Below are 25071 nucleotides of genomic sequence, written 5' to 3'. Positions count from 1 at the left end.
TCACATTTATAGCTCACATTTGTAGCTCACTTTACAAAGCTCAGGGTCGCTCAGAATTTCCAAATAAATTCTTTCAGTTTGCAGTCTCTCTGGATTCAGGGCTAGAAACTGCGAAGACTGGAGGGCGGGCTGAAGACCGGATATATAAAGAATAGTCATTAAATATTAATGAGCAGTCTCCTCCTGCTAAGCTAGAGGCTCTAGGAGAAATATCCCCAGGCCTACTAGTTCCCCGCCCCCTCATGAATATGCAGATAGCTGTCCGCCGCGCACTGCCCCGCCCTCTACTCCTCTCCCAGCGCAACGGACTCTCCCTTCAAACGGGAAACAAGATGGCGGCGGCAGGTCCGAGCACTCGGGCTTCTTCCGCGGCGGCCGCGGCAGCTCTGAGTCGGCGGGGCCGGCGGGGCCGCTGTGACGAGATGGCGGCAGCGAAAGCCGGGGCTCCGGGCCCGGCCTCTAGCCCCGCGTTGTTAGTGTTGCGGCCAGCGCCACGGCCGGAGGAGTCGGGCTGCACTGGGTGCCTGGAGACCCCGGGGGAAGTGGCGGCCCTGCCGTGCAGCCACTCGCGGTGCCGAGGCTGCGCCTCTCGCGCGGCCGGCCCGGGCTGCCGTCGCTGCGGTCCCCGCGGCTCTCGGGCTGGGCCCGCCGTCGGGCCCGCGACGACGGCCAGGCCGCCGCGGAGCTGATGGGCGAGCGCGCCCGTCGCGGACAGCCGGAGCGCTGCCGCCCGCGCCGGGACGGGGGGCGCGTCTGCCTCGGGGCCCAGGCCGGAGCCGGAGCCGCGGAGCCAGGTGGAGCCTCCCCTCGCCCCTGTGGGGTCCAGCCAGGCCCAGCCACCGGGTCTGGCCTGGTGAGCGGGGTGGAGGGTCCCGGGCCCTACTGGAGCGGGTGTGGAGAGTTCTCCTGGGGTCGCGACCGGGTTCTGCCCTGGCACAGAATGTGTTAGTGGATGTTGAACTTTGGAGCGAACTGCGGGCGTGTTGAATTTGGAGGGGCAGTGAGGGGACCCCACGCCTTGCGTAAGTCAGAAGTTTGGAAGGAAACAATTCTTGGAACAAGTTAGGGGCATGTTGAAGTTGGTGCGTGGAGGGGGAGGGGCCCTAGAGGATCCCAGAAGCGCTTGTTTGAGTGTTGGGCGAAGAGCTTGGGGTCGCATTCTAGGAAGGATGTGTCTTCCAGAGCTGGAGAGGATGAGGTGTGGGGTATCCCAGGCTCAGGGGGAGTTTTGCAGACTTGAGAGGAGAGTGGGTTTTGAGGATGAGCTCGCGTGTGTAGTTCTGCTCATGCAATCATGAAAAAAAAATGCATGCTTAGCGCATAGCTTTGCACATAGTGAGGATGAGATAAATGCCGTCTACATTGGTGATAATACTAATACGTCATCAGTAGTGCTTGATGGAAAAGCTGGGTGGGATTTAAGTTTTGGAGACGAAGATTGGTTGTCTGGGAGCTGTTTTCTGTCTTTCTATGTAAGTTTCGTCTATGATGCTGGCAATTTAAAGGTCTGTTGTGGGATTCTTGGCCTGAACTCTTTTTTCTTTCTCACCATTGGCAGCCCATCACTTGTTGGTGCTGAAGTCTAAGATGAATTCCGTTTGTAACACGAACCAAAACCTTGGCTTCTTTAGTGCACACCTAGGCAATGTACCTACAGCTGAGATTTTCAAGAACCGTAAATCAGGAAAAGCCATTATTTGCTAGCTCTTTTATGTTAGGAATTCTGCCTTACGTTGTTTTTAGCAGAAGGAAGGCATTGCTTTGTGTGTATGAAAGTGGAGTTCCTAGAAACTACAGGGTTCAGAATGCATCTGTTTTTGGTTCAGGCAGAGACACCTGCCAAAGACACCTTGCCTTTCAGTCTAAGGGCTGAGATGGTCTGCATTTTACTTTTTGTGTTTCTTGTTATTCCTTCTGAAAACATTGGTTGTACCTTTTTTAAAAAAATTTTTTTTTTTCTTTTGAGTACACTGTTGCTGTTTTCAGACTCACCAGAAGAGGGCATCAGATCTCATTACTGATAGTTGTAAGCCACCATGTGGTTGCTGGGAATTGAACTCAGGACCTCTGGAAGAGCAGGTAGTAGTACTCTTAACCCCTGAGCCATTTCTCCAACCGTTGGGTGTACCTTTATTTCTCTTTTATAGATGAGACTGAGGCCCAAAGAGGTTAAATAACTTGTCTAATGATGAAAGTATAATTCCATCTAGTTTTCTCAATTTAGCTTGCTTTAATTTCTGAGATTATAAATATAAGCAATTTCTTTGTTCTCCCTACTAACTACATTGACTATGTGGTCAAATAGAATAGCAGTTTCTCTTTCTATATTGAAGCTGTTGCAAAACATCCATTTTAAAATTTGAAGTATGAAAGAATGTATTGCTTATTGATTTGTGTAAACTCTTTCCCATTAAAGAACTTTGTTTTCATAAAGGATAGGCTATCAGTGATTAAGGACATTTACCCAAAATGAGAGTCCATAGGATTTGTTAAGATCTATAGTATCTTTCAGTTATTTGTGGGTCATAATGAAAAGGGTTTTTCCTAAATTTTCTTTTTGGATCATTGATATATGCAATCATATGTTTATCCAGATAAATAATTTTAGAAGAATAGAAAATAACACTGAATCAGTCATTATGAAGCAAACTTGGAATCTCAGTATTTGGGAAGTAGACTCAGGAGGGTCAGAAGTTCAAGGTCATTGGCTAGGTGCGAAGCCATTTAGTGTGGGCAGTGGCAGACGTACCACCATTTCACCCCCAAATCTGACAGTTCTTTCAGAGTTCACTGATCCTGAATACTGTTTGGATATATAGGGAAATAAGAAGAAAACTGAAGCTGGGCCTGGTCCCGCACACTCTTAGTCCCGGCAGTCAGGAGGCAGGGGCAGTTGGAGCTCTGAGTTTTAGGCCAACCTGGACTACAGAGTGAGTTCCAGGACAGCCAGGACCACACAGAGAACCATGTCTCAGAAATAAATAAATAAATAAATAAATAAATAAATAAATAAATAAATAAATAAAAGAAAGAAAGAAAGAAAAAGAAAGAAATTGCTGAATAGGGCTGAGAAACTATCTTTTAGCTTTGGTGGGTATTTACTGAAGTTTACACTATATTTTAATTAAAACTTTAACAACTAGGGTGGGACAGCAAGATGTCTCCAGCAGTGCCAAGCTTGAAAGCTTGAGTTCAATTCCAGGACTCACATAATGAAGGGGAGAACTGACTCTGAAAAGTTGTCCTATGACCTTCACATGTGTGTAGTGGCATGTGCACATACCTCCCAAAATAAAAAGTAAGAATGTAGTAAATTTTGTCAAGTGTGTTAGGGCAAGCCTATAATCCCACTGTTTGGGAGGTAGAGACTAGAGAATAAATTCAAGATCCTTGAGTACATAATAAAATCCAGGCCAGTCTGGGCTACAGGAGGCTCTGCCCCAACAGAACAAAACCAAACTCAAAACCTTGTATCACTCATGAGTTGAGGAAACTGGGAGAAATATTGGTGAACGTGCTTTCTTCTCATTTCCAGGGTCACCAGTGTTTTGTTTTCACTTTCACTATTTGTGCAGCTGCATGAAATCCATATCAAAATTAAAATACATATTCCGCCATGCTATACACACTGTATGGGGTGTGTGTGTGTGTGTGTGTGTGTGTGTGTGTGTGTGTGCGCACGTGTGTTACACGGACACCCAGAGGACAGAGCAATGTCAGATACCTTCCTCTCAGTGGTTCCCAGGCTTCCTAGTATTTCTACTCTTTAATAAATTTCCTTGTGGAGTGGTGCTTCCCAACCATAAAACTATTTCTGTTGCTACTTCATAATTGTATTTTGCTACTGTTATGAATTGTAAATATTTGTGTTTTCTGATGGTCTTAGGTGAAAATGTTGTTCACACTCACAGGTTGAGAACTACTGCTTTATGCCTCACTGCCTTGAGACGAGGTCTCTGACAGAACTGGAAGCTCTTCATTTTGTTAGGTTGGCCAGCAAGTTGTCACAATCCCCCAGTCTGTTCCTCACTGCTGAAGTGACAGACACTTCAGTGTAACTGTGTCTGGCTTCTTATTTAGGGATTTGAACTCAGGTCATCCTTGCACATCTCTCTTACCCACTGAACCATCATCTCCCTAGCCTTTACATTTTTCTTTTTCTGTTTAATAATACATGCATAAGAGTACAGAAAATGTCTTTAGCATTTTTATAATTGTATGGAATTTTGTTAAATGGATATAACATTTAGCCATCTATTTGTGAAAGTTTAAGTGGAATCTTTTGTTATTATATTTTTTCAAGCTTAAAAAAATATGTGTGCGTGCATGTGTGACAGAGGAGGGTGTCAGATTTCCTGAAATTGGTGTCATAGATTTTTGGGAACTGCACTTGATCTTAGCCAAAAGGCCGAGCAGCGATGATTTTTGGGAACTGATAGGTGAGTACAAAAACTGAACCTGGGTCCTCTGGAAGAGTAGCCAGTGCTCTTAAGCACTGAGCCATCTCTCCGGACCCATACTTTTTAAAAAGTTGTGTTGTAACTGTGCCTTTCCATGGAGAAACATGGAAACATGTTCACGGAAACATGAAGAACAGCTTGAACAGATTTCAAAGGGTTGCTAAAGAGAAGAGGTTAAGGACCATTTCATTCTGGGTATGAAGTGGAGGCAAGAACTGGTAGTTACAGGCTGCAGTGAGGTAGTAGATGAACAAAAGCTAAAAGAGGGATTGTGTAAAAAGAGAAAGCGCAGACTCTGGACAGGGAAAGGTCCATGTTGTCGTTTTTGGTTTTTGCTAAGATCTGACATTAGAGTCCAGCCAGCCTGAGCTGGTCTGCTTGTTCCTGAGTGCTGAGTTTGCAGGTGTGAGCTACTGTCCTGGTCAGAACGGTTATTAATGGAGGAGGCTGAAATATTTGCATTGTGATTTCATGATAGAAACTACAGCAGCAGGAGGTCATTTGTAGGAACCCTAGCAAGTGTATCCCTAGCAAGTGGTGGGTTCTTACAGTCCAGTTAGGCCAGCTACTGAAGGAAGGGCTGGCCTGCTTTGTGAGACTGGAAATGTGATTGTCTCAGGCGCATTGCTGTTGAAGTGAGAGTCTTTCTTTTGCTTGCTTGCTTATTTATTTGAGGCTAGGCTATGTTCTGTTGCAGAGGCTGCTTTTGAACTCCTGCAGTCAAGTGGTCCTCCCACTTCCTCCTCCTGCATATACTCTGCAGCTGCTTATTTTGTTTTTCTGGTTTGAGACAGGACCTTGCTGTGGAGCCCTGGCAGGCAGTAAACGGTAGGGTCTTCCAACTGTGGGATTGAAGCATGTGCCACAGTGCACAATTTATTTTTTAAAAAAAATTTCAAAATACAATGTTTCTTTTAGGATTGTCTATGAAAAAAAGTATAGTTTGTGCTTGTTGAAAATGTTGGTTGTGTTTTTGACATTTCTGTTGCTTGAAATCTATTTAATTTGAGATAGGGTATCACTGTATATCCCAGGCTGGTCTCAAACTTACAGCAACCCCCTCAGCCTTCTTAGTGCTTAGGCATGGACCACTCCACCTGGTTTATTAGTTTTGTTGATCTGTGAAGCCCTGTGTGTGAAGGCTACAGCAGTAATCATGCCAAGACTGGCTCCAAGCTGAACTTCACATGTTTTGAGGCTGTGCGTGTTCTTGTCTGTGTGAATGTACTAAGTTTTGGTATTGTCTTGAACAGTGTGGCAGGGTTTATAATGAACAACTACATTTTGTTAAGCATTTCACATACCAGCGAACAAAATATAAAGCTTTTTCTCATGCGATTTATATTCTAAATATAAAGGCATTCTAATATATTGATTTTAAAAATATTTACTACACAGGTATGAATAGTTTTAGAACTATACATAGTAATTATATTTAAGACATATTGAAAATTATTAAAGAATTTTGATTTAAAGCCAAAAGAGCTTCTAAATTATACTGCCTTTGATCTTGAAAATGGAACGTTTTAGCTTTTAGGATAATTCTTTTTTCTTCTACTATAGGTAATGATTAAAGTAATAAGCTAGACAAAGGCTGATAACAATTTTAAGTTGGCAGACTTGTGCTTTCTTTTTTTTGTCTTAAAATCGAGTTTCAAAATGTAGTAGATACAAAGGTTTGTACTATCTCATTTATCCTTCCTTTTTATCCGAGTCTCCCCACACAAACATCCCTGTTCATATTTCCTGTTCATTTATGATTAACACATATTTTAAACATTTATTTTCTGTGAAAGCAAATAGTTCTGGTCTATTGCTCAGTTGTCAGACAACATCTGCTAAGTGTGTTGCCTAAATTACTTTTAGGACTGGTGCGTAATGAAATTATGTGATTGTATAAAAGGACTTCTCTGTTCTGTAAGGACTTGTTTCAGGATAATGAAGTGACTCATCCCTTTCTCCTTAATGACAAAATGAGCGTGTCCTTTTGTGTTGCACTAAGGCAGATAACATGTGTTTCGTGCTTGCTTATATGTTTTACAAAACTCATGTTGAAGTTACCTCACCATCTATTTACCATGGAAATGAATTACCACTGAAGGAATTTCCCAGCTCTTGGAATTCAAACTGAACAGCGGGAATGCAGGTGGTATCTGCTTCCTTCCTCTCTTACTTCTGCTCCCTGACATCCAGTTAATTTAGAAGAGTTGTCCACCTTGAGTTCATTTATGTGTGACTTTACTTGAGAATATGATAATCCATTTAGTCACATTTTATTTGATTAATGAATATTTGGTTCCTATTAGTTAGGACACAGTGTCCAGAAGAAGGTGGAAGGTCAGGGACAGACTTGTTGGGCAGTGGTGGACTTTGGATGCCCTGTCAAAGGGTGAGGATGCACCAATGAGTCCAAAGAGGAGCCCATGTTTGACTTCACTTTCTGATGGGGTTCTGTTGTGCATGTGTTGGAAACCCCAGTTGTCTTTGAAATATGGCGGTTCCCATACCTGTACATAACCAGACAAATGGCGAATACAGAACAGACTTCATACATTCCCGAGGTTGCTGGGAGACAGTAGTCAACAGACATGGAGCTATAAACTGTTAAGCCCTTGTGCCCATGCTGCTTACCTTGTAGTAGGCTCAAGGGACCCAGTGAAGCCTGAGTGAGTGAGGAGGTTCTGGGTTGAGCTTAGCCATGTGCATGAGGCAAAGACGGCGGCATAGCTCAGGTTCTTCAGGGGCTATAGTCCCTGTGAAAGGATCGGCAAACAAACAAACAAACTACCCTATGTCACATAGATCAAAAAAATCTTGTCTTGATTTGCCTGGGCTTTTTGCAAAGTGGAAATTAAAAAAAAAAAAAGTTTCCAAACAAAACAAAACAAAACAAAACAAAAAAACCCAAAACAACAAAGCACAGGCTATGTAGCCCACATCACGTTTAAGATGTAAACGGTTTTGGTTCAGATAACCTTATGGTAAGAAGTTAATATTAAAAAGATATCTTCAAGCTAGCGAACTATGCACATCAGATGGAGACGCTAAAGCAAGACTTTCAGGAACACTCCTACCCCAGATGGCTGAGGGTTCTTCCTGAAGGAAGAAACCCAGCTGTGGGTAAGCTCAGTGGAAAATGACAGTATGAGCCAGCAGGGTTCTGCTAAAAGAGTCCACACACAGGAAATGAGGACTGAAGTGTAGAGTGTCAGTTCATAGGATAATTAAAATAGAGTAGCTCAAAATCGACACCTCAATGAATGGTTATGGTTCAGGACTAAACTATTCCAGAAAGGAACATCTTTTATATAAAATAAAGGTCTCCAGAATTAAACACCTCAAATGAGTGAACAAGGCAGGAGATAATTTGTAGAACTAACTGTCATGGAACCATCTAGTCAGTGAGGTTGGGGCTCGGTAAGGCAAACCGTGGTTTAAAGTAGCCCAGTATGTGAGGAAACTCCTCAGATGTGCCAGAATGAAGAAAACAGGAAGGAAAGGGAACTGATGAGATTGATCAGGAGGCTCCAAGTGTTAACCCAGGGGAAAAGCAAAGAGAATGACGACGTGTAGAGTATGAAGATGAGATGACTTGAGATGATTTGAGGATTGGTTAAAAACCCAGAATCTTTTAAGATTCATGAAGTCCAGCAAGAGTTGAAAACACGGGGATTAGGGGGGTAAAAAAAGAATTGAAAGCACGCAGGATTTAGCTCAGTGGTAGAGCGCTTGCGTTCTGGGTTCAGTCCCCAGCTCCGGGAAAAAAAAAAAGCACGCAGGGACCCCCATAATTTAACACATTGTGGTGAAACTGCAGAACACAGAAGACACTCCCTCTATCCCACCCCCTTGCTGAGGCTTGAACCCAGTTTCTAAATAACAAAACCAAGTGGCCCAGGAAAGTTAGAAAAATAAAAGCAGGTCAAATCCAAAGGAGGTACAAGATAGGAAAGAGTGGAGACGTTCGCATCAGAGGTACTGGTCTTACCTGCAAGACTGAAGGAGCAACTTTTCCAGTAGTGCATATCTATCTGCCTTAGGGGAACTCACAGGCAAGCATGCTCACATGGTTCATCTCCAACTGCAGAACTGAAAAAAGTGAACAGTTCCCTAGAGAGAAATATAAATTATGGGTCATTTCTGTAACCATTACTACAATGGATGAACAGTCCTTATGTATCATGTGAATACATCTTGTAAACATCTTGTAGTGGGAAGTTACAAGGCTCTAGCCAATGCCGTTTATACAAATAAAAGGTGCACAAAGATGGGCTTATTTGAATGGGCAAAGAACTGCGGGGTGAGAGGGAAAGTCAGCGATACCAAATACTCTTTCTGGCAGTTGGGTAGTGAGAGTCAACAGAGGGCTTAGGAACACAGGCGAGTTCACCTCTGTAGAAGAGGAGCAAAGCAGGTTTTAATCAGGACTCACACTGCCTTTGGAGAGTCCCCATTGGGATTTTTGGTAGAACTTGAGAGCCTAATTGACAGACCATGTTCCCCTGTTGCTGCATACTGCAGGGATGACAAGCTGTGCACTGGTTTCTGGTGGCTGGTAGAAAGGAGTTAATGGTTAAGGAAGGCCGGGGCCAGACCTACCTAGTGAATTAACACTGAGTGCTCATGTGCCAAGAATTGTTCTGAATGTTCCCATAGACATAATTCCTACTTAAACCTCCCTCCCTCCCTGTCTTTCTTCCCCACCCCCCATTCGTGTGTGCTCATGCACGTGTGTGCACTTGTGTTCATAGAGGCTAGAGGACGCCTCAGGTGTCATGCCTTGGAATCTACACAGCTGGGGTCTCTTGTTTTATTGATTACCATAGGTTGACTGGCCAGAAATCTCCAGGAATTATCCTGTCTCCACCTCCCCAGCGCTGGTATTACAATGCATGCCAACTTTCAACATGGGTTCTGGGGCTCACAAACACAGGCCCTCATGCTTGCATGACCAGCGCCCACTTTTGTTCATTTTAGTGCTAGATATGGAAGATGATCCCGAAATTGTTAAGCTGTTGTACTAGGTGATTATTGGCATCTTAACATGAATAGTTATTTCTTTTCTCCCTCAGAATAACATCTTGTAGTTTGTGAGTAATATATATATATATAAATATGTTTATTTCCTGTACTAGATTTTTGTGTTTCAGTTTTCTGGTTCATAAAGAGTAAATGTCACAAGCTGTACTGGGTTGCTTTAAGATTTAGGTAGGAATTATGTATAAAAGCATTTAGTATAGTGCTCAACGTGTAAGCACTCATCAACGTCAGTTTACTAGGTTCCTGACTCTGGATCGAACTGCCTTGGGCCCATGTGGTATAGCTTAATCCTCTGAGTGCTGTAGCCTGCTTTAAATTCTGCCCTGGCTCTCCCTTTATTGCTTCTTTGACGTTGGTAGAGGTGCTAGCTTTTTGGAGTATTCGCTTCCCTCTGTGTAAATGGATACAGTACTGGCAGCAGCCCCTGGGGAGTACTGCAAGGGTTAAATGAGATACTCAATATAATGTTTAGCAGTGATATTTAAACAGTAAAGCCACTTTGAAAGAGGAATAGAATACTTCATGTTTTATGGGATTCCTGGTGTGAATGAGTGGGTCTCTATATCTTTATCTGTTTCTTGTGCCTTTTCTTGGGCTCTTTTTATTCTCTTTGTGTATTTTGTCCTAGTCTAGTGTGTTAGGTGTTAGTTTTTGTTTTATCTTTTTATATTTTATGTTCTTATTATACCTTAGAAGCCTGTTTATTTTCTAGTGAGAGATGTGGGGGGGGGGTAATAGAGGGAGGAGAAACCATAATCAGGATATATAAGGGAAAAAAATCTATTTTCAAGGCGGAAGAGGAACAGAATAGATATTAGCATAGTGAGTGACTTATTTCTGATGTACAAATGAATTTGTCATGATTTGAGGAATGAGGTAAAATGTTTCTTACAGTGGATTGTGCTTTTAAAAGTTTGAAAGTTACTGGCTAGCAGTCCAGTAACAGAAGTCAGTAATGTAAGCTACTTCTTAGAATCTTTTTATTTCTAATAGATACCTACCATAAAACTCTGTGGGCGTGCGTGCGTGCGTGCGTGCGTGCGTGCGTGCGTGTGTGTGTGTGTGTGTGTGAGTCTGGTGCACAGAGTTCTTCACATTTGCTAGGGGAAATGATTAGGTTTTGCAGTTTATATGAAGATTTGGGTGACTAGATCTGACCTAACATGCTGAGATGGGAATGAGGTGTGGGCGTGGCCTGATGTCTTGTGGTGCTGCACTACCTGGCACTAGTAGATTCTTAAGCATTTCCTGGATGAATGGGATAACTGTCTTTATTAGAGCCTAAATTTGGAATTTCTCTACGTTAATACCAACCTGATAGAGTCATAGACTGAGATTTTTATGCTTTGTTGAATTCCTTTTTCTTAAGCAATCATAAGACTTTTTTTTGTTTATCCACATTAATAACTTGGTTATAATGTTTAGGTTGATGTAAGATGCTAATTGAGTCCTTAAAGCTACCGGTGAAAGGAGAGCGAAAGAAATTCTGCAAACGTACCCTCAGGCCACAGTTCTCTATTTCAGCTTAGTGGGCATGCAGTATCTTATGTGTTTATACTTTTACTGAGATCAGAAGGATGGTAAAATACATATATGATTAGTTATATCTTCTACTCACTACCAAAGTGTAACTTTTTTTTGCCACTGAAAAGTATTCGGGAAGAAAGCTAGTATTGAAAAGTAGTGGGTCTGGGTTGGGGATTTAGCTCAGTGGTAGAGCGCTTGCCTAGGAAGCGCAAGGCCCTGGGTTCGGTCCCCAGCTCCGGAAAAAAAAAAAAAAGAAAAGAAAAAAAAAAGAAAAGTAGTGGGTCTGAGTGAATTCTGGCTCAAAGCCCTGTTGTAGCTGAGGCTCCGGGCAGGCTTCTTATTTCTGCACTTACATTTCATTTGTAAATTTGAATAGTGGTTACACTGGAATGTGTGTGGATCAGATGACATGGCACATGTTAGGTGCATAGAGCAAGCAAGCGCCTAATGTTAGCTTCTATTCATTGTTTGTTAATATAGTCATTGATTATTGTGTCAAGCACACAGCTAGTTACTAGGAACACACAATTAGTAAATCACGAGCTCCTGTGGAGGAAGTTGGGAAACTTGTTATGACAGTCAGTGTGCAGAGTGGATCTGTAGAGCAAATCCTAGCTATGGAGACACTTAGGAGTCATTTGCATTCAGTACAGGGGAACCGAACACTGAAGGGCGGGTGAAGAAAGTGCTGGCTGTGTGCTGCCGCCCTTGCATTTCAGAGATAAGCAAGCGTAGTTAATGAGGATGCATGTTTGTCAGACTTTTCTACTTGCTGTTCTAGTCAGCACTAACTGTCCAGTTGACACAGACTAGAATTATCTGAGGGGAAAACATTGATTGTGGAATTGCCCAGATCAGATTGGTGTGTGGGCATTTTGTGGGGGCTCAGCTCACTGTGGATGGCACGGTCCCTGGCAGCTGCTTCTGGGCTGTGTTAGAAAGATAGCCCAGCCTGAGCCTGGGACTGAGCCCGGGAGTGAGCTTGCAGAGGTCCTCATGACTTCTGTTCCAAGTTCTGACCCTGACTTCCCTCAGATACAGACTGTGACCTGGAAACATCAGCCAAACAACTGCTTCCCCTGAGTTGATTTGGCCAGGTGTTTTGTCACAGCAGCAGCAGCAGGGAAACTGGAGCTTGTGTCAGTATGGTATGGCGTGGGTGTGCATTTGATCACGGGTGTGTGGAATCTCAGAGTCTGGATGGAGTACATTACAATTTTACTTGCATTTACCCTGTAGTGTGTGAAATTTAGTAACTCTGCACCTCTTGTCCTTGTGATTCTCTCACAGTGCCGATGTTCTGACAGAAGTAAGTTGGCTTGTTGAGAGAGATGAGGGAAGAATTAGCATGTCTGGAATTCACTTTGCCTATGCTAAGGCTTTGTGCTGCGCTTAGTGGGGACTTCCCACCATGTGTAAGGCATCAGACTGTGTGAGGATGTGCTTGAGAGCACAGCGTATTAAAAAGAGGAATGCTGAGGGAGCACTGGTCTTTCGCACTTAATAAGTGTGTTTCATTCTGCTTTGAAAGAATAAATTCTAAGAAGCTTTAGGGATGGTGAAGAGACGTGAAGGCCAAGGACAGCATTTGCTGGTTGTTCATTCCAGTCTTTCCCGTGGAAGCAGATCCTGTAAAGACACAGTGAGCTACTCTACCCAGATTTGTGTTTCAGTGAAGCTCTATTTTGATTTTAGAGATCCTCAGTTCTTAGACAAGTGTAGATTTCTTTTTGCATGGTGGATTATGTCCATGTTTTGAACTGTTCTGTATTTGTACTGTTTCACCGTCCTTGGGTAATGTAGAGGCCTGTTGGGGACTTTTTAAAGCATTTGCTACAGTAGTTGAATGAAAACAGCCACAGAAACAAAATCAACCACAGCAACAAAAGATCCCATAGAATGGCCTGAACTGAGAACTAAAAGCAAGATTGCAGAAATCAGTACCTGTGGGGATAAGAACTTAAGAAGCTTTCCTCGTAAGAGATGTGAGTCAAGTCACTAATAATGTGCTATGTTTGCATGTTATGGTGGAGGGGAGACATTGATGGTCCAGAGACTTTGAGTAGAGAAAACTGATGTGGAAGTATATATTCTCATTAGATAATTCAACAAATGCTTTCGAAGGCACTGAATGACAATTGGTGTATTAGTTAAGGTTTCTATCACTATGAAGAGACACCATGACCACAGCAATTCTTATAAAGGACAACACTTAATTGGAGCTGGCTTAAAATTTCAGAGGTGTAGTCCATTATTAACATGGTGGGAAGATGGCAGTGCACAGGCAGACATAGTGCTGGAGAAGGACCTGAGAGGTCTAGATCTTGATCAAGGGCATCAGGAGACTGTGTCACATTGGGCGTACCTTGAGCAGATAAGACCTCAGAGCCTGCCCCCACAGTGACACACTTCCTCCAGCAGTGTCTCACATATTTCAACAGGGCTATGCCTCCCTCCCAGGTGTGCCACTCCCTTTTGGTCTGTGGGAGCCAATTACAGTTAAACTGCCACATTTGGATACATGCAGGAGACCATCCTTCTCTATCACATCCCTAGTGGTGAGGCAGACTCAAGCCTTTGTAGCAAGTATGACACATGCTAGTGTGTTAAAGAGTGCCCTGAGCCAGGTTAGTAACGGACTTCTCTCTGGTTAGTAGAAAAGCTTTGGAAAAGAGAAAGCAGAGAAAGGGTTTGAGGTGTGGATAAGGAATCATCACACTGTGAAGGAGAGGAAATGTACTTTAGGAAGAAGCATGTGTGAAGTCATGGCGTAGTTCAAGTATGGCCTCATGAGGAGTGGCGTGTGGGAGCTGGGGACAGGGACTTTACAGGAAGGAGAGAGGGTGTAGCTGGCGTGGTAGGTTTGGGGTCCTGTCGTATATATGTTAGAGGAAGTTAAGAGCTACCAGAAGTTACTCAGTAGGAGGACGGTAGTGTCGTATCTCTCTATAAAGAACTAGAGATGAGGTTACAGAAGCAATGTTGAGAATACATGGAAAGATAGAGTTTAAGACACAGGGAGGCTGCCATCAAATACACACATAAGCTGTCTTCAGTAATGCTGGGAGATTGCATGAGATGAACTGTTCAGATAGAACCGTTTTGTGGTTAAAGAATCAAACTAGCATGGTTGGATACTGGAGGTACAATCCAGGAGAGGGTGCAATTGAATGCAAGTCCGTTTGGTTCCGAATCCTGGACTGTTTCTAACTTAGGAATCATTTTGCTATTATAAAGAAAAACATTCAATTGGGGCTGGCTTACAGGTTCAGAGGTTAGTCCATTATCACCATGGCAGGGAGCATGGCAGCACACAGGCAGACATGGTGCTGGAGAAGCTGAGAGTTCTCCATCCTGATTAGCGTGCAGTGTGTGTGTTGTGGGGGAGAGGGGGCAGACAGGCCCTGGCTTGAGTGTTTGAAACCTCAAAGTCCACCCCAGTGACACACTTCCTCCCACAAGGTCACACCTCTAATAGTGCTACTCCCTATGAGCCTATGGGGGCCAACTACATTTAGACCACCACAGTAGTGAATGATGTCTTGCCTCACATAGCAGCAGAAATCAAAGGCTATTGTTTCATGGCGGTGGTGGATGTGATGTTGTGGACACGAGGATAAGTGCTCTGAGGTCCAGGCCCTTCATCGTGGCTGCTCCTGAGCTCTGTGTCTACATTCGATTCTGTGGCTTTTTAGTCGTAGACTTTACTGGTGGTCCATCACAGGCTGCCTAACAAGAAGATGACACTTTTGGGGTCGATTTTAGACTTAGCATGGAAGTTTTATTTGCTTGACTGTTTTTATGTCTGCTTCTGCAAGTCTGTCAGCCTCTGCTGTCAGCCTTCTCTGACTCTTCACCCTGCCTTCCAAGCTGCTCCCTGCCTTCCCAGGCCTGTCCTCTTCTGTGACTCTTAACTGTAACACTTGGCTGTAAGGTTGGCTTGTTTATCCCATGTGACTTTGTTATGTCCACAGTTGTTCAGGTCCATCTTTAGGACCTTTTATTGATTTGTCTAAGCTAATATTAAAATTCTTTGTGGAGAGTCCCATGCCTGCTCTCTGTGAGGGTCCTGTGACTGTTCGCTGTGGAGGGCCCCATGTCTGCTCTCTGTAGTTTCTCTTCCCACATCACTTCCCCTGTTCACTGCTCATTTCCTCTTTAACCTGCTAATGGTTTGTTACAGTTTCCATTGTGCTCTCTCTCTCTCTCTCTCTCTCTCTCTCTCTCTCTCTCTCTCTCTCTCTCCTGTGTTAGCACTTTGGTTTTCATTTTCTCCTTTTGTGTATTTTATTAAGTACCCCCAACCCTGCATGTCAATTTTCTAGCATACTCTAACAACAGTTTTTGTTTTATTACAGCAACATTTTACATTATTGGATATTCTAGTTACTCTCCAGCCCATTGCCCTCTTGTAGTGTACTCAATAAATGAATTTTCAAAAATGCTGTTGTCTTAGTGTGCTGTGATGAAACACATGGCCAAAGTAACTTTGGGAAGATCATCAAAGGAAGTCAGGACAGGGACTCAAATAGGGAAGGAACCTGGAGGCAGGAGCTTACACAGATGCCATGGAGGGATGCTGCTTACTGGCTTGCTCTTCATGGCTTGCTCTGCCTGCTTTCTTATAGAACCCAGACCACCAGCCCAGGGATGGCATCATCCACCCCTCCCCGGTGATCACTAATTAAGAAACAGCCTTACAGCTGGATCTTCTAGATGCATCTTCTCTATTGAGGTTCCAACTTTCAGATGTCTGTACCTTGTGTCAAGTTGTCGTAAACCTAGCCAGCATAGCCATCTGTATAGTTTTAATAGCTAAATAATAGTACATTGTCCGGATATACGTAATTAGCCTAACTATTTGCTCAGTGTTTAGCCTCAAGGTAATTTTTGGTTTTCATTTTGTAGTGAATATCTTTTTTTATTGTGTGTGTATGTGTGTGTGTGTGTGAGAGAGGGGGGGGGAGAGAGAGAGAGAGAAAGAGGGAGGAGGGGGAAAGAGAGAGAGAGAGAGAGAGAGAGACTTGAGGACTTGGCCTTTTTCTTCTTTCATGTGCTCACTGGAGGTCAAACTCAGGCCATACATTTCTAGAAATTAAATTACTATACCTGAAGTTATAAACATTGTGTAAGTTCTTAGTATGTGAGCTAAGAAATTTTGATTTGATTGATGATTTACTGGGGGGCGGTTTAAAAATATAAACAGTGAAATTGAGTATAATGGTAGTTAGAGGAATTCAGACATGCATTGCTAGGAAGTCTGTGCACTTGATTCTAAATTTTACTAGCTTTTAAGAACATTTTAAAAGATTTAATGCATGAGTGTTTTACCCAGATGTATGTGTGCATTATGCATACCTACTGCCTGTAGAGGTCAGAAGAGGATATTAGATCATCTGGAATTTGAGTTCTAGGCAGTGCGAGCTGCCCTGTGAGTGCTGGGAATCAAGCCCATATCCTCTGCAAGAGCCACAAGTGCTGTCACTCTTCTTAGTTCTTAGCTTTCTCACCACTCTTTTCCCAGGTGAGCACTCTTGTACTGCCTACTGTAATTGCTGCTTGTGTGAGTGGGCGAGCGAGTGCGTGAGCAGGTGTGCTAGGTTAATATGGTTGACACTTCACTGCTGTTCACACTCTTAAATGCTAATCCAGAATAGTAAATAATTAGCTTGTTTATGTTCTTCGTGGTGCTGGGGATTGAACCCACTGCCTCACATGTATTATGTAAGTGCTCTAACTGAGCCATATCACCCCCAAGAGTAGGGGATCATATTAGTTTGAGTTTAGTGCACATTGATGGTTTACTCTTATTTTTCTTCATGCTGCACAGGGTGTGCTTACTTTAACATTAGATTTTCTCCTTTGGAGGGCTGGCCATGGTGGCCAGTACCTGCGATCTCAGCACTCAGACTGATGCAGGAGGGTCACGTGTCTGGGGTACATGGTGAGATTCCATTTGACAGTTTTCTTTTGAGGTTTGGTGGACAGACACATGCGTACATGGGTAACTTGAGACTGTTGACAGTGACTCCTGGGTCCTGTGTAAACACTTACTGTATGTTTCTGATAGGTACAGCGTTTCCCCTTTGTCTGCCAGGGATATGCTCTGAGATCCCCAGTGCATGCAGGCCGCTGTGGATAGGACCAAACCCTGTATTACTTTTCTAAGTGTACCTAGTCCCAGTGCTGTGTTCAGCTGCCACAGACAGCTGTGATGTCTTTTCTCATCTGAACCTCAGCACACATAAGATCCAAGCTTCATTTCCTCCTGTCTTTGCTATCAGGGTTTTAATCCTTTAGAACACTTTTTATATTTATTGATTTTGTGCATGCCTGGGTGAGTAAGTACATGCATGTACCTTTGTGTGTACCTCAGTCTGTATGTAAAATCAGAGAACAACTTTGGGAGTCACTTCTCTCCTTCCACCATGTAGGTTTCTGGGATCAAATTGATGTTATCAGGCGTGGCTACAAGTACCTTTATCCCCTGAGCCATCTCGGTGGTGTCATTTTAGTTTCTTTAAAGAGTATTTTCTTTCTGTTTTCCCAGGTGTGTGTGTGTGTGTGTACACATACATACTAGGCTTGTGTATTCCTGCTTATTCCTCTTTTATACGTAGGGCCTATGGCTCTGTTGTTACAGTCACTCAATAACCATTGCTCCGACTTCGTCCCTCCCATCCCTATCACCACTCTCAGAAGAGTGTATATCACTTTGCGCCTTAGATGCAGAAATACAGTGCTCTGTGTCTAGAACTCACACCTGGGTTCTGGCGCTGCCTTTGGGCCTCCTCAGCAGCCGTTTCCGGCCATCGCTCACTCAGCATTGTCTTCGTTGCTGTGCAGTGCATCCTGGGTCCCACTGTCTCACAGAGCGCTCTAGTTTACAAGTGGCTTTTCTTGGCTTTGCCAGTATGTTTTCTTGACCCCTGCCATAACTCACCCCTTTCAGGGGACCTGGCCATTTTCATTATGTCGGCTCCTGTTGGCCCTTTCTTCTCCCTTCAGGTTTATTTGCGTATCTGCATTTGCCATATAATTTCTTCATCTCATAATCTGAAAAAAATAGTCTGGTCTCTTTTGTGCTTTTATCGTGTTTTTCTTGCAACGCTTACGAGGCATGTGGATTTTAAATTCTTCTGGGTACAGTGGAACAGATTGTAGCAGACAAAGACTCCTGCTGAGAATAACTAGAAGAGCCTTATTTAAAAAAAGTCCACATGAGAGCTCTGTAAGGTTGCCAAGGCAGCCAGAGCTTCAGGCTTGGATTCTTGGTGAGGGGAGGAAGCAGCTAGAGAAGCAGGGAGTCAGATGTGCTGTCCTCGTGGGCCTGAGGAGATTAAAAGTGTAGCCTAGGTACAGGCAGCCAGACCTGAGAGGCCAGGATTCTAAGGAGAAGGAGCATTCTCCCACCTGCTATCCCTTGGAGCATCTGCTGGCTAAAGTGGGTAGGCTACAGGCTGGGGAGCCTCACAGAAAAGCAGCCTTTGAGAAACAGGCCATCTTGTAGCTTTCCTTAGTGTAGAGGAAGAAAACGCCCAGGAGCTGCTGAGGAAGACAGGCATGGTGAATGCCTGGGATCCTCACTGGACCCTGTGGGGTGTGACAGGGGCAGAGTCAAGTTTACAGCCTCGAAGCTGGAGCAGTTTTGAGTCTGTTGATGTCCTCTTTAGGTTGTAGGGTGATTTACTCTCATTCTGACTGGTGGTAGGGAGCATGGTGAGCCTCAGCAGGGAGATGATGTCATCCAGAGCTGTTGCTTTGAAGCTAGGATGAAAACAGATGTTACAGGAGCAACTGTAGAGACGTGTGCCCCACTTACACAGCAGTTGGTTTAGTCTTGGTTTGAAAGGCATTCACATTACAGTCCTCAGTGTTGTGAGAGGTCTGCAGTGAACATCCTTGTATGTAGGTCTTTGAACATATAAATATCTTTAAGATACAGTATCCTATGCATGCTGCCTCAGTCTCTGTGAGGTTATGTGTGCATTAGTCATTGGTTTAGAGGGCAGTGTTTTCTTGGTGTCCTCCATCTGACTTTTACATTCACCTCTCTCCTCTTCTTAGGGGTTCCCTGAGCCCTGAGGGAGGGATTTGATGGAGACATCCTGTTAAGAGCTGAGCGTTCCATTATTCTCTGTATAATGTCTGGCTATGGTCTCTGTATTTGTTCCCATTTGCTGCAGGAGGAAGCCTCTTTGCTGATGGCTGAGCATGGCAGTAGTGTCTTGTTTTACCCTAGGTCCTGGGCTACCTACTCTCAGGTTCTTGGCCATCCAGGCAGTGTCGGGTGTGGACTCCATCTCGTGGTGAGCCACTATCAGATCAGCTATGGGCTGCTCACTTCCACGAGCTTTGTGCCACCGTTGCCCTCCCATATCCCGTAGGCAGGACACCACTGTAGATCTAAGGGTTTGTGGCTGATTGGGAGTTTAAGTTTCTCTTTTAGTAGCATGTAGATTATCTTCTTGTACCAAAGATGCTAGAATATAGGGGCAAATGTTCTATGTAGGCACGAGCTCAGCTTCTCCATGTTTAATTGTGTGTGGGTGTTATCTTTAACATTGGAATCTTGCTATCAGTTTATGGAGAGCAACCTGTAATCTTAGCAACAACCTGGGTTATTTGGGGGTTCGTATGGGACCCCCCTTTGGCCAAAAACTCAATTAGATGTAATCCAGTCTGGCATTAGAAGCTTCGTTTGCTGACAAGAGATAGCCAGCGAGGGGTCCGTCTCCTTCACTATTTGGCAATTTTATTTAGGTTATCTTCATATATGTGTATATTACTATGTTTGCTTTTTATACCACCCCAGGGTCTGATGCACCAGTCAGGGTCCTAGAGCCAAAAGGGAAAGTAGACAAGCGTCCCCTTCCTCACTCAGAGGAATCACTTGCAAGTGTACATTTAGTTTTCTCAAGGGGAGTCTCACAGGGGAAACAAACTCTTCTTAAAGACGGCATGTCCAGCCATAGCTCGCCCACAGACAGTGAGCTCAGCAGCAGCTTTGCAGGGTCCTTGTCTTACAGTGCCTTGTCAGGGATCTTTTTATTTTAATTTTTTTTGAAAATATATTTTATTGTTTTTTTTTTTTTGTGCTCTACCCCACCCCCACAGAATTTCTCTGTGTAGTCTTAGATGTCCTGGAACTTACTCTGTAGACCAGGCTGGCCTCAAACTCAGAGATCCTCCTGCCTCTGCCTTCTAAGTCCTCAGATTCAATGAGATTAAAGGCATGGGACACCACTGCTTTTATATATGTGTGTGTGTGTGTGTGTGTGTGTGTGTGTGTGTGTGTGTGTGTGTGTGTGTGTATTTTAGTATGTGAGAGCACAGAATCTGATTTCCAGGGTTTCAGTTATAGTTTTCATACAGTGTTGGGCATTAGCAAATTAAACTCTGTACCTCAGTTTCCTTGTCTGGAAAATGGTGTAAAGACATACCACAGAGACATTATGATGAGTGAGTTAGGCATGGACCTGGCACATCCTATACTTGACTACTGTTAAAGGATGGTACTATTTCAACCTGGTACAAGGTGAGAGTAAGGGTAGAAGGTTGAGAGCACTGCAGGCGTAGACGTGGGGCAGGGCGTGGTTTAGCCAGGAGCCATAACCTGTCAGGAAGGAATGAGGTGATATAGAACTGCAGAGGTGCACACACTGTGTCCCAGGACTGACTCTTGTACTGTATTGAAATACAGTGGTGTGGAGCCCGCTCTGGTAGTTAGAGACAGTTATCCCTTTATGTTTGAAGAGAGCACAACACTCCCTAGTTAAACATCCTGTGGCAGATTTTAATTTAGCCATGTATTTGCATGGTGGTAAATAACTCACCAAACACTTTTACAGCTCACAACCTTTGAATTCATTGTTTAATGTCATGTCTGTAGTTTTAAGATGTGGTTGAAATATTAGAAAGTTAAAAATGAAGAAATTCATGCCTAGAGAATTTTCTTTTAAAAGTGTCTCAAGGACAAATGGCTAGCCAGACATTCAAATCTAAGACATAATAGGTCTCAAGACTCAACAAATCCAAAATTCTCTTTTATTCTGCCACATTCATAAGAAATCAAACTTTGTGTATGGGGACACTCAGGCATGTCCGGGGACTAGAGGACAGTTGACTTTGGCCTTAGGATTGGTAAGCCAGCATCTTCCAGCATAGTAGAGTAGGGTTTTTTCTAATACTACACTGAAGGACTAGGGACACGGTTTAGTGGTTAAGAGCACTGGCCTTTCTTACAGAGGATCCAGGTTCAATTCTGAACACTCACATGGTGGCTCAGGATTGTCTGTGATTCCCATTCCAGAGGATCCAGCGGCCTCTCTGGCCTCCAAGGCCGATGCTTGGTGCACAGATACACACGCAGACCAAACACCCATGCACAGTAAATAAAAAATTAAAAAGCTACATTCAGTGTGGGAGTTTTGGTAGCCCTGGGCTTGGGGCGAGTAGCAGAATGTCTGTCTGGTAGTTCATTTGTTTTCATTAACAAATCACCAGTCACCCTGCCCCAGAGAATCCATTTAAAGAAGGATCTTTAAGGACATTTTTCTGGTCTTAGAATGTACATTAGACTGAAGTCTTGTGCTTAGGTTACTGACCACAGGTGTGTATCATCCTTAAGACATCTTGTCCCTTGGGAGTTTCTCTTCCTGGTTTGTAGAGTCAGAGTCAGAGGGCAGGCATCAGGAAATTCTGTCAGCCCTGGATTCCTTTATGAATGGGGATATTCTGTGCTCTCATGCATCCAAAGCCACGTCTAGCACTTTCTGTTCTACTAAAACCTTTGGGAATCTTCGAACAGTTGCTAAATGTTTTCCTTGATAGGGCACTTTTAACCAACAAAGCAACAAGGCCCCTTGGGCTTAGTAGATTTTTTTTCTTTAACTTCTCTGAACAAGAAAGGGTTGTGTTGCTTTTCCTGTTGGCCTGGACATCTTGTTCCTCTGCTTATGATAGTGTTGCTGGCATCCCAACCTCAAGTTCCTCTTTTGGGGTGGAGGAAGCTGACATAAAATCCTAAGAAGGTTGGGGAAGTGAGGAAAAATTTAAGTAAAATCCTACATCAGCAGATGCAAACCATCGTACAAGTCATAGAACCAAAGTCTCCATTCAACTGTAGAAGAATGATTTGAGGAGCTTTGGGGCCAACAAGGTGGCTCAGCAGGCAAGATGCCCACTGTCGCCCTGGCCACCTGAGTTCAATCCTGTGGTCCTCCTGGAGGGAAGAGTGCGGACTGCTCAGGTTGTTCTTTAACCTCTGATGTACACAGTAGCAAACGCCCACCTCCTGTAAGTAAGCGTACAATAAAACGTTTAAAAGGGGAGCTTTCATTTCCTGGCCTTTGCTTGGTCCATTGTTTTCTTCATATTCATCCAGGCAAATTGAAATGCCACACTAAATAGAGTTTCAGCTTTGATGTTGTAACTACTCTTAGCCAAATAGTATTCTACCTGTGTGGTTGAACAGTAGTGGAATTTTACAGACTTCAGAAGAATGTTGACTAGGAGATAAGAGTGGATTCAAGTTGATGCCGAATCAACAGCTGTAGATGTCATTGCTGTCATTTCTCAAATCCAAACTGACACCAAAACATTTTCTTTTATTGGATATTTTCTTTATTTACATTTCAAATGTTATCCCCTTTCACGGTTTTCCCTCCTGAAACCCTCATCCCATTCCCCTACCTCCTGCCCCCATGAGGGTGCTCCCCTACCCACCCAGTCCCTCCCTCCCACCTCCCCGCCCTGACATTCCCCTACACTGGGGCATCAAGCCTTTACAGGACCAAGGGCCTTTCCTCCCATTGATTCCCAACAATGCCATCCTCTCTTACATATGTGGCTGGAGCCATGGGTCCCTCCAGTGGACTCTTTGGTAGGTGGTTAGTCCCTGGGAGCTCTGGGGTATCTGGTTGGTTGATATTGTTGTTCTTTCTATGAGGTTGCAAACCCCTTTAGCTATGTCAGTCCTTTCTCTAACTCCGCCATTGGGGATCCTGTTGTCAGTCCAGTGGTTGGCTGCGAGCGGATGCCTCTGTATTTGTCAGACTCTGGCAGAGCCTCTCAGGAGACAGCTATAAGGCTCTTGTCAGCATGCACCTCTCGGTATCCCCAATAGTGACTGGGTTTGGTGACTGCATGTGGGATGGATCCCCATGTATGACAGTCTCTGGATGGCCATTCCTTCAGTCTCTGCTCCATACTTTGTCTCCATATTTCCTCCTGTGAATATTTTGTCCCCCCTTAGAACTACTGAAGCATTCATACTTTTATCTTCCTTCTTCTTGAGCTTCATGTGGTCTGTAAATTATATCTTGGGTATTCTGAGCTTTTGGGCTAATATCCACTTATTAATGAGTACATACCATGTGTGTTCTTTTGTTACCTCATTCAGGATGATATTTTCTAGTTCAATCCATTTGCCTAAGAATTTCATGAAGTCATTTTTTTTTTCTTTTCGGAGCTGGGGACTGAACCCAGGGCCTTGTGCTTGCTAGGCAAGCACTCTACCACTGAGCCAAATCCCCAACCCCGAAGTCATTGTTTTTGATAGCTGTGTAGTACTCCATTGTGTAAATGTACCGCATTTTCTGTATCCACTCCTCTGTTGAAGGACATCTGGGTTCTTTCCAGCTTTTGGCTATTATAAATAAGGCTGCTATGAAGATAGTAGAGCATGTGTCTTTGTTATATGTTGAAGCATCTTTTGGGTATATGCCCAGGAGTGATTTTCAGAGTGGTTGTAACAGCTTGCAATCCCACCAACAATGAAGGAGTCTTCCTCTTTTTCTAAATCCTCACCAGCATCTGCTGTCCCCTGAGTTTTTGATCTCAGCCATTCTGACTGGTGTGAAGTGGAATTTCAGGGTTGTTTAGATTTGCATTTCCCTGATGACTAAAGATGTTGAATATTCCCTTAGGTACTTCTCAGCCATTCGATATTCCTCAGTTGAGAATTCTGTTTAGTTCTGTACCCCATTTTTTAATAGGCTTATTTGATTCCCTGGAGTCTAACTTCTTGAGTTCTTTGTATATATTAGATATTAGCCCTCTATCAAATGTAGGATTGGTAAAGATCTTTTCCTAATCTGTTGGTTGCCATTTTGTCCTAATGACTGTGTCTTTTGTCTTACAGAAGCTTTGCAATTTTATGAGGTCCCATTTGTCTATTCTTGATCTTAGAGTATAAACCCTTGGTGTTCAGGAAATTTTTCCCTGTGCCCATGTTTTTGAGACTCTTCCCCACTTTCTCTTCTATTTCAGTGTATTTAGTTTTTATGTGGAGGTCCTTGATCCACTTGGACTTAAACTTTGTACAGGGTGATAAGAATGGATCAATTTGGGGGATTGGGGATTTGGCTCAGTGGTAGAGCGCTTGCCTAGCAAGCCAAGGCCCTGGGTTGGGTCCCCAGCTCGGAAAAAAAAAAAAAAAAAAAAAAAAAAAAAATGGATCAATTTGAATTCTTCTACATGCTGACCGCTAGTTGAACCAGCACCATTTGTTGAAAATGCTGTCTTTTTTCCACTGGATAATTTTAGCTCCTTTGTCAAAGATCAAGTAACCATAGGTGTGTGGGTTCATTTCTGGGTCTTCAGTTCTATTCCACTGATCTATCTGCCTGTCTCTGTACCAATACCATAGTTTTTATCACTATTGCTCTGTAAAACAGCTTGAGGGCAGGGATTTTTAAAGCTAGGCATTTAGTAGTGCACATTTGTAATACCAACATTTAGGGTCTTCAGTTCTATTCCACTGATCTATCTGCCTGTCTCTGTACCAATACCATAGTTTTTATCACTATTGCTCTGTAAAACAGCTTGAGGGCAGGGATTTTTAAAGCTAGGCATTTAGTAGTGCACATTTGTAATACCAACATTTAGATGTCTGAGGCAGGAAGATCTTGAGGTTAGCCTGCGCTGCACAGTGTGTGCACTCTGTGTGTGTGTGTGTGTGTGTGTGTGTGTGTGTGTACTCTGTGTGTGTGTGTGTGTGTGTGTGTGTGTGTGTACTCTCTGTGTGTGTGTCCATTGTCTG

At 43.6% G+C, this 25071-nt stretch overlaps 1 protein-coding gene across 1 annotated transcript in view; it reads left to right on the top strand.

Annotated features, from left to right (window-relative positions):
* The first annotated feature begins 317 nt into the window (after positions 1-317).
* Rnf169 (ring finger protein 169) overlaps positions 318-25071 on the top strand; it is a 58733-nt gene continuing 33979 nt past the window's right edge. The window contains 3 exon segments of the mRNA XM_032893031.1: positions 318-632; positions 635-742; positions 744-794. Of these exon segments, the coding sequence (XP_032748922.1) occupies positions 333-632; positions 635-742; positions 744-794 (459 nt within the window). The 5' untranslated portion in view covers positions 318-332.

Source organism: Rattus rattus, chromosome 2, assembly GCF_011064425.1.
Source record: "Rattus rattus isolate New Zealand chromosome 2, Rrattus_CSIRO_v1, whole genome shotgun sequence".
Lineage (NCBI taxonomy): Eukaryota > Metazoa > Chordata > Mammalia > Rodentia > Muridae > Rattus > Rattus rattus.
This window is presented reverse-complemented; position numbering and strand designations above follow the sequence as displayed.